Source organism: Antennarius striatus, chromosome 23 (assembly GCF_040054535.1).
Source record: "Antennarius striatus isolate MH-2024 chromosome 23, ASM4005453v1, whole genome shotgun sequence".
NCBI lineage: Eukaryota > Metazoa > Chordata > Actinopteri > Lophiiformes > Antennariidae > Antennarius > Antennarius striatus.
In genome coordinates this window covers 8943893-8960835 of record NC_090798.1, presented here as the reverse complement: position 1 = coordinate 8960835, position 16943 = coordinate 8943893, and the positions used below count along the sequence as shown (strand labels likewise).

The following is a 16943-nucleotide window of genomic DNA, read 5'->3' as shown; positions in this document are numbered from 1 at the left end:
AAGTGTCAGGTGTGATGTGTGATAGAAGAGTTCCAGCTAAAATGAAGGGAAAGGTGTACAAAACTGTGGTGAGACCAGCGATGTTGTTTGGCCTAGAGACAGTGTCACTGAAGAAAAGACAGGAGACAGAGCTGGAGGTAGCAGAGATGAAGATGCTGAGGTTCTCTTTGGGAGTGACCAGGAAGGATAGGATCAGGAATGAGTACATCAGAGGGACAGCACATGTTTGAGGTTTTGGAGATAAAGTCAGAGAGGCCAGACTGAGATGGTTTGGACATGTCCAGAGGAGAGATAGTGAATATATTGGTAGAAGGATGCTGAGTTTTGAACTGCCAGGCAGGAGGCCTAGAGGAAGACCAAAGAGGAGGTTTATGGATGTAATGAGGGAAGACATGAAGGTAGTTAGTGTGAGAGAAGAGGATTCAAAGGACAGGGCTAGATGGAGGAAATTGATTCGCTGTGGCGACCCCTGAAGGGAAAAGCCGAAAGGAAAAGAAGAAGAGGTTTTCGTCGCAAGCAAGACGTCAGCGTTTTTAAAAAGTTGCGGATACACAGTCCACACAACGCAGACCAAGCGTTTTTTTAAAAATCCACCTAGGCCAGCGTTTTCAAAAAGTTGCAACAAAAATGCAACAAAAAAGTTGCGTTTTCAAAACGTTCCGGCATCGTGTGGACGGGGCCTCAGTTGTCACAAGGAACATTTTGCAAGTAACCCAACATCCACCCACACCTCTGGAATGCTGGGAATTTTTTTTTTTAACCCTTTCCCCAGAGAGAAGAAATCAGATGTACTATGGTCCTTTAACGCATTTTTATTAATTTCACTTTGACATCATTACTGAGACCACATGATGTTCCACTTTAAATTCACTCTAAGCGCTGATGTAACTAACAAGTAGACAGCAGTTGAGAATCAAATGCAAAACAACTTACCAGAGACAAATTAAGTTTATCATGTTGCACACACACACTAATGAAAACATGAGGGAAAAGAGAAAAGCAACATGCTGAATAAAAACAGGACAAAAGTTTTGTTTTTAGTCTTATTCATTACACACTTGAGAAACAAACCAACGATTACTCTGAGAGGAAGTCATCTATTAAGTTTCAGTAGCACATCAATATGTTACGTGGCCTTTCCTGAACCAAATTTATTCATACTATACATGGAGAGCTTTACAGCATATGTGGGGTCATTAAAGGCTCAGTTCAAATAAAAATGTATCTCCACATCCAATATTATTCGTCCCAAATTTGGAAAATCCTGGTTCAATTGTGAAATGTTCTAACTTTTTTCAGACTTCACATCTTCAAAAACCCAATTAAAATGAATACAAATTCATCTCTGCCTTTGATAAAAAGAAAATTCATTGATGTTTGGAGTTTTCAAGTTATGTCTGGGGTGGATCTAAAAAATGATTGATTAGATTTATTGGACTAGATTCAGGACAGATATTGTTTCTTCTACATTCCAAGATAGGGCTTCCTTATATTTTGCCCATATTATGTAAAATTAAACCAACTCATGCACTTTTCTATTAGGATGTTCCAACTAATTGGAGCTATTTTAACATCCAATTACAATATCACGGCAAAATTATACTGTGTCTTGAATAATAAATTACACTAATCTCCACATAATGAAAAAATGGAATAGCTTAAACATTAATAAGTGCAGCCTCTTGTCTTTTAGAGGCCTGGATGCTTAATAACTGCAGTTGTGTAATAATGGTGTTTTAGTGACAGTGGTGTGCTCTCATTACCGTCCAATTGAAATTTGAGGTGTCAGATTCCCTCAGAAAATTTTTTTGAAAATAAAAGTTCTGTAGGTTATGTGTAGACATGGAGAATGGCGATGTTGCTGTTAATTTGTAGGTTTTCATTTCTGTGACAAGCATTCTCTGGTTTCACGGTAATTGGTTTGGCGTAAAATCCACATTTTTTTTCTCCTTTCAGTTGAACTCAACCTTTAAATGAACTGTAAACCAATCTCATATAAATTTAATATTTTAAAGCTACAATATGCAGTGTCTCCACATTCAAATAAATAGGTTGTGTCAACTAGAGAGTCGAGGCCTCACCCCCTTACAATCTACCGGCTTTCGAAATGAGAGTGGCACAACTGTAATCTATCCAATGTAAGGGTGGCGCTTCCCCAGAAATGTTGCATCGTTTAACAGCCAGACTTTGAAGATGTCGAGCGTGAAGGATAAGCAGTTAGGAGACAGAGTGGTGGGTAAAGTTCAACCCCAGAAAGCATTGAGAACACAGGTTAATTTACTGCATTGATAAGAGACTTTCTGATAGTTGTTCAGCATTCAGGGGACATTTATGTAATGAAATTTACTCTACACTATCATACTCCTATATAATTCATCCATTAAAACAATGACTTCGAAGTAGTCCTAACATTACTTAGACACCACTGAAACAATCACGAGTGATAATCATTCAACAGAAATCAGGGATAACACTAATACACCCGTTGTAAAGGGTTTCCAGCTCCAACTGACATGGAAGTAAAAGAAATAGAAACAAGAGAAATAGAACTCACTGATAACCACCACCCGGAATGGTCAGCACACCCCAGATACACCAACCCCCAGTGTCTACACTCCGAAAGAAGAGTTTAAAATTCACTTTACAGAAATCTTACACAGCTCTAATAAGCTCGGAGGAAGTCAAAGCAGCCATCCTGATTAAATATCAATAATTGTAAAAAGCAGTGACAACAATCAAAATTTTCAATAGAATGTGAGACCTCAATACTTAAAATTGGTGCAAGAAAACTAGTCTGAAGTGCCGTAAATAACAAAGCTTGACAGAAGCGTGGCTAACTGGTTGCATACAGCAGAGCCTGTGTTCGTCCTGCTCATACCATATGGTCAAAAACATGCATCAAATCAAGAGTGAACTAGACCAAATTATTCAAGCTGGTTCAGAATCCTAGTCTCTTTATTCTAAACCTGCTTGTAAGCTGAAAAGTAAAAGATCAGTGCATTCCAGAAAGGTACATATATGTAGAAGTGCCAAGGTGAATGAACAAATTCAATGATGGGCCAATAAGTAACAGCAGACCCATTAGCATCCCCTAAAAAATTAGCTTGTTATCTGTATCACAGCTCTAGAGCAAAACGGAGAAGAGTAACCACACGACACTAAAACAATGGCCCTGTTTTTAAAAAAGCTTTTTTGTTTTCTTTTCTAGCTTACTTTTAAGAAAACATGTGGTTGCAAGTACAGACTTTTGCTCGTGACCCAACACCCGCCGTACACCCCGTTTTCCACTCAACAAAACCAGGTCATAGATTCAGTCTAGTTCATCGGTCACCGCTTCCATCATTCTCTGGTGTGCCTACAGACGGCCGAATTCCACCACTTCCTCCCTCATGATGTGCTGCTCGTCTGCACAGGCACTGCTGCTTTTAGTGCTTGCAAATCAGACAGCCCAGTAGTTTTACATTGAATAGCTTAAAGATTTTCTACCTAACAAGATTCTGTGTTGTTTGGGTGCTGATGGCTGATGGAGGAGGGAAAGGGGAGTTTGACTCAGGGCTGGGTTATTTTGAAGTGGGGGCAGGAAAAGGCAATGTGCATTAGAGTAGTTGTGAATGTGAGGATGTCAGTGGCAGACGTTTTGGGTTAATCATTCAGTTTTGCTGCGCTTCACAGCTCCGGGAAGTTTCTCTTGTAACCTGGGTTGGAAGACAAGAAACAAGTGAAATCAGGGGAACTGAATTATGAACACTTACAGCAAACTAGTTTCTAATAGATCACTTACTTGGCCATTGTGTTGTTGATCTGAGTGCGTGCCAGGTCAATGTACTGGTCGATCTGGGTCTGGAAGGAGAAAAGTGATCATCTTCTCACCCGTGATTTGTACACTGATTTTTCATGTATTATCCTGTCGTGTTTATTCAGAAGATGATGCCAGCAACATGTTTTAGTTGAACCAGAAGCAACGAAAGTCTAGGAATGTCAAAAGTTGCGGACTTTTTCCACAAGATTAACATGTCAGTTGATATCAATATGATTGGCTGTGAAAAGGTCATCATAAATGAATCCCATCAATGAGTGGCACCATAATTACACAACACCGGTATGGTTGTTGTCAGCTTTGTGCCTTGGGGCCACTGAATGGGTGAGGAAGATCACTGGACAGGAACATTAATAGATTTTGATGAATACATTAAGCAACGACCACAGTCTACTTGCAAAAAATCTTTAACTTTATGGACATTTATAGGTATAGATTCTTGCTGAAGAACACTGAACAATACATATTCAATTGATAATTTGTTACAGGTTTGTAAGTCCAACCTCAATACTTAAAGGTTGAGTCATAGTCACAATAACAAGCCTGTATTACCATATTGGCCCAAATAGAAGACGACCCTGATTATAAGATGACCCCCTCTTTTTCAAGACTCAAGTTTTAAAAGAGACTTTTTGAACACCAAATTTTTATACAGAAAATAATTGCAGTACATCTGAAACAAATGATTCTAACAATATATTCAATATATTTGATCACATTGCAATTTTTTGAAGACTGCCTCATTTATCACCATCATCTTGAAGTTCCCATCATAACTTCTCCTCAGCTGCCAGTTAACCTGGCCGATCTTCAACCCACTTTTCTCCAGATTGTCACTATGTTTCTCCAATTCCTGTTATCTCTTCTCTTATTTTCTTCTCTTCTTTCTTACCACTACTTTTTATTTTTCTTCTTTGTGACGGGTTCGCTTTGGCCTGTGGACTGAAGTTCAGCATTCGCTTTAAAGATATCTGGCGCCATCTAGCGTTGGGAATGGGTATAATCAGGGGTGGACAGTAACGGAGTGAATTTACTTAAGTACTGTACTTAAGTACAGATTCTGAGGATTTTTACTTTACTCAAATACTATAATTCTTTCATACTTATTACTGAAATACATTTCCAAGGCAAAGATTTTTATTCTTACTCGAGTTAATTTCTGAGAAGGGTCATGAATACTCGTTACTTTTAGGTTTGCCTGTTGTTTTTTTGCCCCCCCCACCAAAAAAAAAATGCAATTGGCCACACGCAGTGTGAAGGAAACCTATCACAGTACACTTTCTCAACTGAGATTTACGTAAAAGCGGAAATATGTCATCCCCTACCCAATCAGCTCAAAACAAGACTGCGGAGGCAATGGTGATATCAGTTCATGTGATCACATGAACTGATATCAGTAAGAGATCACCCAGCCTGCATCAGGACTGATGTCTTACATCACATACATCACCAGTACAATGATGATAAAATCAAAGTAGATTGACTTCATCCTTCTCAAGATGTACTGGTAACTCAGTGACTCAATGCTGATGGGAATCTTCTCCTCCAGATGATATCTGTGCAGGAAATCTCAGGGGTCTGAGACAACGCTAAAATGACAAGATTCATCGTGGCCCGGGACTGTAGATCAAACTCACCTTGTTCTTCTCGTAGATCGGAGGAACGGTGAAGAGGAGGATGTCAGCTGGTGAATGAAGACAAAACATGTCAGAAACAGTCAAATCACAGGGTCACACACACACACACACCCACACACCAAAATAAAGTCTTGTCTCATTCAGTTTTATCATTTAATTTAAGACAGAAAGGTCACTTTTGTTTCATAAAAGCCAACAATAGTGGTTGATACACCACAACAAACAGTGCTGACTGGTTCCAGACAGAACGATTCATCCCTCTAGAGAACACGTCTCTTAATGTTTTGGAGTCCGGTGGCGGTGTGCTTTACACCACTGGCTCCGATGCTTAGCACTGCACTGGCTGAAGTCAGAGAATCGAACCGCCGATCGCAGAACATTGGACGACCTGCTCTACCGTGCATTCTACCACTGAGCCACTGTTGCCCCCAGTGGGTGGGGCAGTCAATTTCACTCATTTCCAATCACTTCCACTTTGTTATAGCGCTAGAAGCAGTTGAATGCTCAGTCGCAAAAAAATTTCCCAGTTGGACTTCTTGCACAGGCGGCATTGTATCAATTCACTGAGATCCTCAAGCGACCTGTTAAGAAATGTTTCTAGAAGTAGTCTGCATGTCTAGATGCTTCATGTTATACCCCTGTGATCATGGAAGTGATTGGAACACCTGAATTCAATGATTTTGGCAGCCAAAATATAAATATCCAAGCTTTTTAAAGTATCCAAGTGAAAGTGGCGTTAATCTTCAGTCCCGCTTACCCAGGATGAGGATGGTGATTCCATTGAAGACGGCTCCAATGTAGGTCAACAGCCACATGAACACAGCCAGCTGTGGGAGAACAGCAAAATAAAAATCTGTCAATATGTGATTATTATTTGACTAAAGCAAGTGGTTCTATGGAAATATCATGCTTATAGTTCAATATGATAGGAACTTGCCCAAGAATTCCCTCCCTGTATAACTTAAAGAATCAATTTATTTGCAATGTTTTTGATCCTTGATCATAAAATCAAGCAAATTGGTGAGAAAGAGAAACAATCCTGCGTAGGAAGTGGTTAAATGTTGCTGCCCATCACATTCAGCCGGCTGGGACAGGAACCTCAAATGTCAGAGTAACATTACAAATCTACTTGTAATCATTAAATTTGGCCACATTCTGTCCAGACTGCATAATGTCACAATGCAATTGACGTCTGTCACTTATCAAACCAGAAATTAACAGGAAGCCAATGGAATGCAACATTCAGAATAAAGCAGCAGTGATGAAGACATTTGTAAATAAACAAATCAACAGATTGCTCATAAAAACCTCCAACATGAACGAGCTGATCGTTAGATTGATCGTTAATCCACAGGTAAAGACACAAGCTGCTCAGAAAATGATAAATTCAGATTTAATCCTTTGAGGCATGCATTCATGACCTTTAACACACTAATCGGTAGCAGTAGCTCCTTTAGCAACAAGCAGGCGTGACTCATATGAGACAAATATTATTATTATGTGTCATATACAATAGACTGCAGATGACTGTGAGGTGAGATTGGCAGTACAGTGCGCCCTCGTACTTTGCAGTTAATGTTTTCCAGGAACTACACGGGATTAAGGAATCCGATGCCGTCAGCCAATAGAATGTGTGTGCAGTATCACGTGACTGCCTACCAAAAATCCACGATGAGGTGGAGTCACAAGTGTTGATGCGAGAATGTGCGAGGGCGCACTCTAGACATCTTAGTTTTATCTCTAACAGTGTGTGTTATCAGTGAATAACGTTCCAATATGTTTGTGTTTTTAAAAAGTAACTGCACTACTTTATTTTCTTTGGGTTCATAGGTGCTTGAAAACAAGCAATGTTCTATTCTCCAGATAACAATCATTCAAATTTACACACACAACCACTGGAGTTCAGCCAATGATTACTGCTGCACAGACCAGAGCTATTTAAAGCCTGAACCCAGGAGAAGAGTTTTTAATGAGATGGCATACAAAACAGGCTCCAGAAATAAATCATGTCACACAACCGCGTCACAAGGTGCGACCTGCACACCTTCAGGGAGTCAACGAGGTCTTCGACCAGGAAAAGGCGGCTCATCTGCTTCAGGGCTCGGTTGATGTAGGTCAGACTGGTGTCCACATGCTTGCGGAACGTCTCAGGGGGGATGCTGACATCCTTTTCTATAAGTGATCTGGACCAACAGAGAAGGACAGAAATGTGGCATCAAAATTAGGTTCAGCACCAGAAGTAGAAACACGACATAACCAGGCAGTAACTTGTTACTCAAGACATGCAGGTAGAGACGGACTCAGGTCCTTTAAACTACAAAGTACAACAGACCTGATAACCTGAGGGTTATTATGGTCTGTATGGTAAATAGTCGGTACTTACATAACACTTTTCTTGTCTGAATGACAACAGCATTCACTGGCTGACAGACACCCTTTCACACAATCTGGGGTTCACGATCTTGTCCAAGGAAACTTCATCACCTTTTCTGAGATTTCTTATTTTCAATCCTCATTTTCCAGTCTATAACTGTAAAGTTAAGCCGGAACCTTTTCACATTTTTTAAATTTAAAAAGTCACAACATTCTGCAGGTTTTTGAAATAAAAAAACCTGCAGAATTACTCGTGATAAATGCGTTCCAGGACCAAACGCGAAAACAAAATTCCGCAATATAGCAACCAAGTATTTTATTATTTATGGTAATTTAAATGTTCATGAACCGTCCCCATACTGATATTTACCTTTTCCCGCACTCAGATTTGTAACACCCCTGGTGTTTCTAATGGTGGGCAAGAAAGACACACGATCTTCCCTGAATGGTCAGTACTTGGCATCCAGCCTTAACAAAGAACGACTGACAACGACCTCCCGCTCAGACTCTCTCACGCCCCCTTCTCAGTCTCACAACACATGCAGAACACAGACGTAGGCCAACTCAAGACAACACACACAAACATCAACATGAGTTATCAAAGACTGTTAAAAACACTTTTGTATTAAAGAGGAGTTGCAGGAGGAACCATGAGTCTCGAATTGCAGTGCACACATGGATGCTGTCAGCCAATAGCATGTACGTACGGTATCGCGTGACTACCTACTTACAATCAGCGATGTACTGAGGTGTGTCTTGAAGCGCAAATAAGTGAAGGATTACTGGTCTGCAGGTTGATGCTCCAGTAACTCTGGGTCAACAGCACTGATCACAAGCAGAAGAGTAAGCTCACATCTGAATGGCTCACAGCAGCCTTAGATATTCTAAGGTTTTTCCTTTTCACGTAAAATCATCACCTTCACTCAGGTTGATTTGGTTTTTATTAAATTATATTTGATCTGTATTGAGTCAAGTCAACTAGACATTAAGGAAAAGCTTGAAGACACTGTCTCTCATCCAAGAGGCTTCTTGTGTCATGAACTTGTGAAATTTGATGCCATTGTTAGATCAAATTTTGATTTTTTATCGTCAGTACCAGGAGAACTCGGCAACAAGAAATAGGCAACCACACTTCTACAGATACTCTGATCCACATAATTTGTGTCTATTACTTTGAACCGTCTGATTTATTGGATATCAGTTTAAACTCTTCCATTTTAATGTCCTCAGTCACCCTCTAACAAAATCTTCAGTTACAGATATAAAATGTTTTGTGAATCCTAACCATTAAATTTCATCCTGAAATAAGATTTGTTTTTTTGTTTGTCCCCAGTAAGACAAAGGAATTCCCTCAAATGGAACAGACTACCTGAACACGATGCTCCAGTTCTTGTCAACAAAATCAGGGCATAAATGTCAGTCACACTAACCTCATGAATGGAAATACTAGTGAACGAATCAGTAAAAAACCAAAAAAAAAAAACCGAGACAGCTTTTAGCTGCACCCTCTTCTTTTTTATCCAACGACAAACACCTTCAAGCATATACAGACATGAATTCAAAAGTTATATTCACCTGCAGGTGTTCAGCAAAGGCGGCTGACTGCCTGCAGGTGACCTGGACAAGCAACGAGGTGTAAAGGCGTAGAGCAAAGTACAGTGGTACCTCGACTTACGAATGCCTCTTACGAAATTTTCTACTTACGAAACGCCTCAACAGGAAAGTAGTGCCTCCAGTTACGAAAGGTAAGTATGGGTTGCTTCTCGCAGCTCCCAAAGGTTCCTGAACGCAACATTCTTATAGCTGCTCTGCCATTGGCTATTACCTAACATCCTGGCCTCCCATTGGCTAAGAGGGACATCCCCTTAGCCTAAGAGCTGCATAGACACCTGCATAGGTGTCTATGCAGCGTCCTCGTCATTCAGCCCTCGACCCATGACGTGTTCTGATAGTTTTGCGTAAATATATTAACTTTCTCAATATTCGCTATGGACCCCAAGAAAGTGACGGAGAAAAGAGGAAAATAAAAGACGAAGAAAATCGATTTTTGGCCATACAAACAAAGCCAGAGATAATGGAAAAGAATGAAAAATGGACGCGTTTGGTTGATCTCACCAAAGAATATGGCCGTAATGCATATACAATCGCCACGTTATTAAAACCAAAGGAAGTTTAAGTAGAGTGTAAGGCATTGCGTGGGTGGTTGGAGAAGTTCAAAAGGAGGACTGGAATTCACTTTGCTGTTCGGCATGGTGAGGCAAGAGTGCAGGAACCAAAGAGGGCAAAAAACAATGAGGACAGCAGTTAAGGGGTAAATGACCATTATTTTTATTCTTTACTCCATTCTTTGTTTTTTATATTATGTACAACTCTCATTTATTGTGTAATAATCTAATTGTAAAACGTATTTGTTACACGTTTTGATGCATTTTTATGCTTTATAAAACATTTATGTCTGAATTTTGGGGGGCTTGGAATGGATTAAGGATTACGAAATTTTCTACTTACGAAATTTCTTCCAGAACCAATTAATTTCGTAAGTAGAGGTACCACTGCATAGGATCTGTGCACTCTCCTACACTGAGGAAAAGGTTCTTCTGAAGCATTTCTACAGTCCAAACAGGATGTGGTCTTACTTGAATGGGTGTCCCTCGCTGGACTTCTGCACAGCCTGAACAACGGACTTGTAGATGCGGAAAGTGATGGTGACACAAAGCAGGGCGAGCAGTAGATAGGAAACCACGCTGATGACGCTGAAGGCTGCCAGCGACAGCAGCATCAGCATGGACAGGCCAAACACCACGCCCGACTTCTTGGGGTCTCGCCAGTGGACAAGATCCTTCACTGTAGGAATGAGAGGGAAGTTAAATTTAATAGGCCTACAACTATATAACACCTGGTTGTTATGTGATGAAATGCCAAGTCCCAACAAATGTTTCTAAAAAAAGCCAAATCAGAATGACGTTGAAGGGCGAATTAAAAAAAGGGAGAACAAGTGAGAGAAGATGTATGGATTACACAGAATCATATTCCTCTGTCCCTGTGACCTGCTACGGTGGATGAAGTGGTAGAAAATGAATGAATGAATATTCCTCTGTGCAGTGTGAACCGTGAGTCCGAGTTCTCCATCTATCTGTTCGTGTACGGATTGAAAAAGAAATTTTCACTTTTAAAAGGCAAAAACCAAACTCAGGAACAGGCAGGCATGAACTTAGTTGCACCCATAATGATAATAACAATAGTAAAATACCATATAAGTGTTATTTAGTCTGTGGTATTTATTCTGAAGGTAAAGTCTCAAACCTCTCAACCCTACAGATGTTATTATCTCCTATTCATGTCACACTGTACACAGGATTACAGCATCCGTTTGTGCAGAGTTCATTTGCAAAAGAAAGTACTGCATCTCTGGGATGCGCTTCAAGAAAAAATTGTGCATCCCAACATGACGTTTATGCATCCCAAAAGTGAGAATATACAGTAGAAGTATACACAAGGATTGAGTTTTGTCAATAGTACAATATAAAAACTAATCAAATTTTAATGTTTTTATTAATAACTTCATAACTGTTTAAGTAAAAAGGAAAAAAAAAGAAAAATTCTGCTCTGTATTAGTTTCATCAAAATGTTAAAGCCTGGTAATCATTTAAAAAAAAGTTTAACAAAGACGTAATACAGGGGTTTTTTTTTCTTCACTTTTCAATCAATAGTTTTCTTTGCCTTTAATTCATATACTGCATTCTCCTGTGGACTCTAAACTGACAGCTTTCTCCACAAAATTTGAGTAATATCTGTCAGTAATATCTTTCATTAACTTGATTTTTTATGCAAGAAAACACTCATTGTCACTTTCTTTTTCTCAAACTTTCGCATCTTTTTCGGAGGCATGGTGATAGTCAATCAACCATTATTTACATAGCGCTTAAGCACATCAGCAGACATTTCAAAGCACTTTGACAGAAACCCAACAGGATTCTCCAAGAATAAGCGAAATCTTATGTTTGCTCTAGAGCAAAGGTGGCAAACTCATTTTCAGAGAGGGCCATGTCAGCATCATGGATGTCCTCAAAGGGCAAGACATAAGTCAATGCAATGTAAAATAAATAACTACTTCTTAATGTTAAATACATTACTAACTCAAGTTAACATTTCAGTTTTCTTATTGCTGTTACAACTTTAACAGAGCAATATGAAATCCTTTTATAACTTTTTTGTCAATGTCAATACTATACTATCAAGGTGTTAAAGGTACGATATTATGCTTTTATTAATTCATGTCATACAGCTACCAGATGTCCAACTACACTGCATTTGAACTGTCTTGCCCCAAAGTGATCCATGGTCTTCAATATCTTTGACTGAATATTTATAAAATGTCTTCCGCCCTGAAAAGCTGTGTGTTAATGGGGCGTGGCTCTCAGCTCCATTTCTCCTCCTCCCTCTGAACTGCCTCTATCAACAACTCCCTCCCCCCCCCGCGTTCACGTGCGATTTGTTTGCATGAGCCGCTTCGACACGCAGAACTAACACAGTTTAAATGAAACATGGAAGGGTTAAGACTTGAGTACTATATATAGATAGATAGATAGATAGATAGATATATACTTTAATGATCCCAAGGGAAATTCAGGTGACATCTGCTCGCAAGAGATACAATAAATACAATAAATACACACATGACAGAAAGTATAAGTAACATTATATACATGCTGTTACATAATTATAACAACAGGAAAAAGAATAGCCTAAAATAAAAGGAAGAAAGCATAGGCACATGGGAGAAGAAGAGAAGAAAGAGCTTTGGGAGTCGATGAAGTGTGATGAGTAACACGTGAATGAGCCGAGCTGATAACTGGTTAAGGACCCCCACAAGTGTCCCACAGCGCATCCACAGTGCGTCCCAGACCCCCCACGTCTATCCTTTCTCACCCGACCTTGATGACCCTGCGGCTTCAGACCCCCTCCTCCTGAGAGAGTGGTTGTGCCCCCTGATGGCACGAGGCACAAAGGAGGTCCTGAGTCTCTCAGTGGAGGAGCTTGGTGACAGCAGTCTGCCACTGAAGGAGCTCCTCTGCTGGGTGATGGTGGTGTGCAGGGGGTGGGTGGTGTTACCCAGGATCGACCTAAACCTGGACATAGTCCTCCTCTCTAGGACAGTCTGTATCGAGTCCAGATCCTGACCGATCACAGAGCTAGCCCTCCGGATGAGCCTGTGGATTCTCTCTGTGTCCCGTTTCCTGGCACCACCACCCCAACACACAATGGCGTGAAACAGCACACTGGACACAATGGACTGGTAAAACAGTCTGAGCAGATTAGAGCTGACGTTGAAGGAGGCCAGCCTCCTCAAGAAGTACAACCTACTCTGACCCTTCTTGTATACACAGTCCAGGTTGTGCGACCAGTCCAGTCTACTGTCCAGCTGCAGCCCCAGGTACTTATAAGTCCCCACAACGTCCACCTCCTTACCCCCGATGACTACTGGCTGTGGGGAGGGTGGTGCCCGCCGGAAATCCAGCACCATCTCCTTGGTTTTGGAGATGTTCAGCTGAAGCTCGTTCCGCTGACACCACCCCACAAAGTCCGTCACCACTCTCCTGTACTCCCTCTCATCACCCCCCCTGATACATGCCACAATTGCAGTGTCATCAGAGAACTTCTGCATGTGGCACGTACCCGAGTTGTGTTGGAAGTCTGTTGTGTAGAGGGTGAAGAGAAGGGGGGAGAGTACCGTTCCCTGCGGGGCCCCGGTGCTGCTGGTCACCACTGATGACAGACAGTTCCCCATACGGACGTACTGGGGTCTGTCTGTTAGATAGTCCGTGATCCAGCTCACGAGGTAGGGATCCACACCCATGGATGACAGTTTCTCCCGCAGGAGCCGGGGCTGGATGGTGTTGAAGGCGCTCGAGAAGTCGAAAAAGAGCACCCTCACTGCACAACTCCCGACATCCAGGTAGGAGAGGGCCCGGTGGAGGAGATACAGGACTGCATCATCAGCCCCAACTTGTGGCCGGTAGGCGAACTGGAGAGGGTCCATCGCACCCTGCACCAGGGGACGCATGAGCTCCAGGACCAGTCGCTCTAGGGTCTTCATCACGTGCGACGTGAGAGCGACTGGTCGATAGTCGTTGAGCTCAGTGGGGCGTCTCCGCTTGGGTACAGGGACGATGCAGGATGTCTTCCACAAGGACGGGACCCTCCCCAGCCGGAGACTGAGGTCGAAGACCTGGTGTAGGGGTCCGCCCAGTTCGGCAGCACAGGCCTTGAGGAGTCTAGGGGGGACCTGGTCTGGTCCGGCCGCCTTCCTTGGGCGAAGCCTCCGCAACGCAGACGTCACCTGTTCCACGGTGATGGCCGTAAGTGGGGGCGCGGCACGTTGATCCCTCCGGCCGGGGGGTCCGGCAGTTGGGGTGGGGGAAGGATCTGGGTTTGGGCTGAAGTAAGTGGGCGAGGTGGACGGAGAGGGAGAGGGGGATGCAGATAAGCCGGACGGAGAGGGGGAGAAGGAGGTTGGTGGAGTCGGATCAGATGGGCCGGGGGAACTCAGGGGACAGGCGCATGGAGTGATGGGGGAGCTGAACCGATTAAAAAAGCTGTTAAGTTCATCAGCTCTCTCCACGTTCCCCTCCACTGTACCGCGGCCCTCTCCATAGCCGGTGATGGCCCTCATGCCACTCCAGACCTCCCGCACTTGGTTGCGCCCAAGCTGGTTCTCCAGCTTCCTCCTGTAGCTGTCCTTGGCCTCCCTCAGGCAGAGTCTCACTTCCTGCTGAGCCTCTCTCATCGCATCCTCGTTCCCACTCCTGAACGCCCGCTTCTTCCTGTTCAGGACAGCCTTCACCTCCTTTGTTACCCATGGTTTGTTGTTTGGGTAACACTTGACTGTCCTGACAGGGACCACTGTGTCCACACAGAAGTTCATATAATCTGTAAAACACTGAGCTGCCCCCTCAATGTCTTCCCCATGTGAGCCCACAATAACATCCCAGTCGGTGGTCTGGAAGCAGTCCCTCAGCGTCTCCTCTGCTTCCGGGGACCACCTCCTGACCTGCCGTGTTGTTGCTGGCAGCCGTTTCACCAGCGGGATGTAGGTGGGCTGAAGGCACACTAGGTTGTGGTCCGATCTGCCTAGTGGGGGGAGGGGGGTGGCGGTGTATGCCTCCTTGGCATTCGTGTAAAACAGATCGATGGTTCTGTTCTTCCGTGTGGGACAGTCTACACACTGGGACATGGTGGGGAGACATGAGTCCAAGGTGACGTGGTTAAAGTCCCCCGTGATGATGACAAGCGCCTCCGGGTGCCGGGTCCGAAGATCAGAGGTGGTCCCACAGATGGTCTCTCGTGCAGTCTCTGGGTCTGCACGTGGAGGGATGTAGACGGCGAGGACAATGACGTGTGAAAATTCACGCGCCAAGTAGTAGGGCCTGATGCTAACAGCTGTTAGCTCCAGATCCCTGTTGCACAGCGTGGTTTTCACGGTCACATGTCCTGGGTGACACCATCTGTTGTTGGTGTAGATGATCAGACCGCCTCCCTTCTTCTTGCCAGCGGTGTTCGTGTCCCGGTCCGCTCGTACGGAGGAAAAGCCGGTCAGTCCGACGTTAGCATCGGGAACGTGGTCCGTCAGCCACGTCTCAGAGAACACCAACAAGCTGGTCTCCCTGTAGCGCTGCTCAGTCCTGCACAGCGCCGTCAGTTCGTCCACCTTGTTGGGCAGCGAGTTCACGTTCCCCATGATGACGGAGGGAACCGAGGGTCGGACCCGCCGGCGGCTGTTAGCTCTAGCCGCTAGCCTATCCCGCTTTTGTTTACCTCCCCGGCTCCCTCTGTACCGCCGCTGGATCTCAGTGGGGATGAGATCGCGTATACCGGGCTCTCCTCTAACTTTCATGGACAGCATTTGTTCTCTGGAGTACATGAAAACACTGCTATCCATCGTGGTTAATTAGATAAGAAAAAGACTTAGGTAAGACAAAGAAAAAGAATAGAAAGAAGACATACAGCGGAGCAGACGAAAACCTGCGGCTAGCTCGCGCATGCGCAGTTCATATATATATATTGCACTGTAGTGAGTACTGTATATTAAATTGGCTGTTGGGCGCCGTCCCCATTTTCTCAAAAATGAGGAAAATGCAGGGGTTAGGGTTAGACACACACACCGTCTCTGTATCCATCTTACAATGGATACAGACACAGTGTGTGTGTCTGGGCTTGCGCTAGCCATTCACCACTTCGCCATAGGCGAAGTAAATTCCAGATTGGCTACAAGGTTTTTAGACTGTCACCACAGTGGCGTTCTTATTTTTCGGAAAAAAGGTTCAAACTTAATACTTTTTCGCTCGCTAGCACCGCTCGCTAGCGCCGCTCGCTAGCGCCGCTCGCGCCGCTATTTCCGCATGCCAACGGAATTTAGCTGAAGCATGCCGACGGAAATAGAGGACGGAAATAGCCAAAGTGACCTGAACGCTCCCAATCATTAAATATGCACTCGGGTCATGACCTCCTCTCGTCCAATGAAAAACAAAAAGATTCTTTTTTTACAAGCTAAACCCGCGAATTGGTGTACGACAAGGCGAGGATGATCAATTGTAAGAAAATGAGAATATAGTGTTTTATAGTACATTTTGCGTTAAAATTCTAATTGAACAACAAATGGTAAATGCTGAGAGGGGGTAGGAGTGGTGACAGACCGATCAAAAAGTAAATGAAAGATATTATCAATACTTTTTTGCAGTCTGAGACTTTTGATCTCTATGACCAGCAGGAATAACCAGCGATGCATGTAAATGTGTATTCACCTCGCTTGCTATTTTATATGCCTTTTTAAATTGAAATGAAAAATCATATCGAATTTCTAAAAAAAATTAAACTATGGCATACCAATGGTGTTGTCTAAGTCAAAGATAAAATGTATTCTAGTCCAAGTAAAACTTACAAGTAAACATTGAGTAATATTTTGTATGACTATCTTCATAGTTTTCAATTGTTGAATATCACATTTATACCTGCATAAAGTAGGATAGAAATACAGATAGTTAAGCTTGAATTGTTGACTTTAGTGTATTTTTGTAGGTAAACTGAACAGAAGATTTTGCCCTCAGAATGCAGGAAAA

The 16943-nt window shown here is 42.9% G+C and overlaps 1 protein-coding gene across 2 annotated transcripts in view; it reads right to left on the bottom strand.

The window, feature by feature from the left end:
- Positions 1-796: 796 nt before the first annotated feature.
- LOC137590401 (reticulon-3-B-like) overlaps positions 797-16943 on the bottom strand; it is a 47385-nt gene continuing 31238 nt past the window's right edge. For both annotated transcript variants that reach the window (XM_068307992.1, XM_068307993.1), the window contains 6 exons: positions 10464-10671; positions 7499-7637; positions 6212-6281; positions 5455-5501; positions 3782-3840; positions 797-3695 (listed from right to left, as the gene is read on the bottom strand). In XM_068307992.1, coding sequence (XP_068164093.1) covers positions 3647-3695; positions 3782-3840; positions 5455-5501; positions 6212-6281; positions 7499-7637; positions 10464-10671 — 572 coding nt within the window. In that variant the 3' untranslated portion in view covers positions 797-3646. The remainder of the gene's footprint in view (positions 3696-3781; positions 3841-5454; positions 5502-6211; positions 6282-7498; positions 7638-10463; positions 10672-16943) is intronic.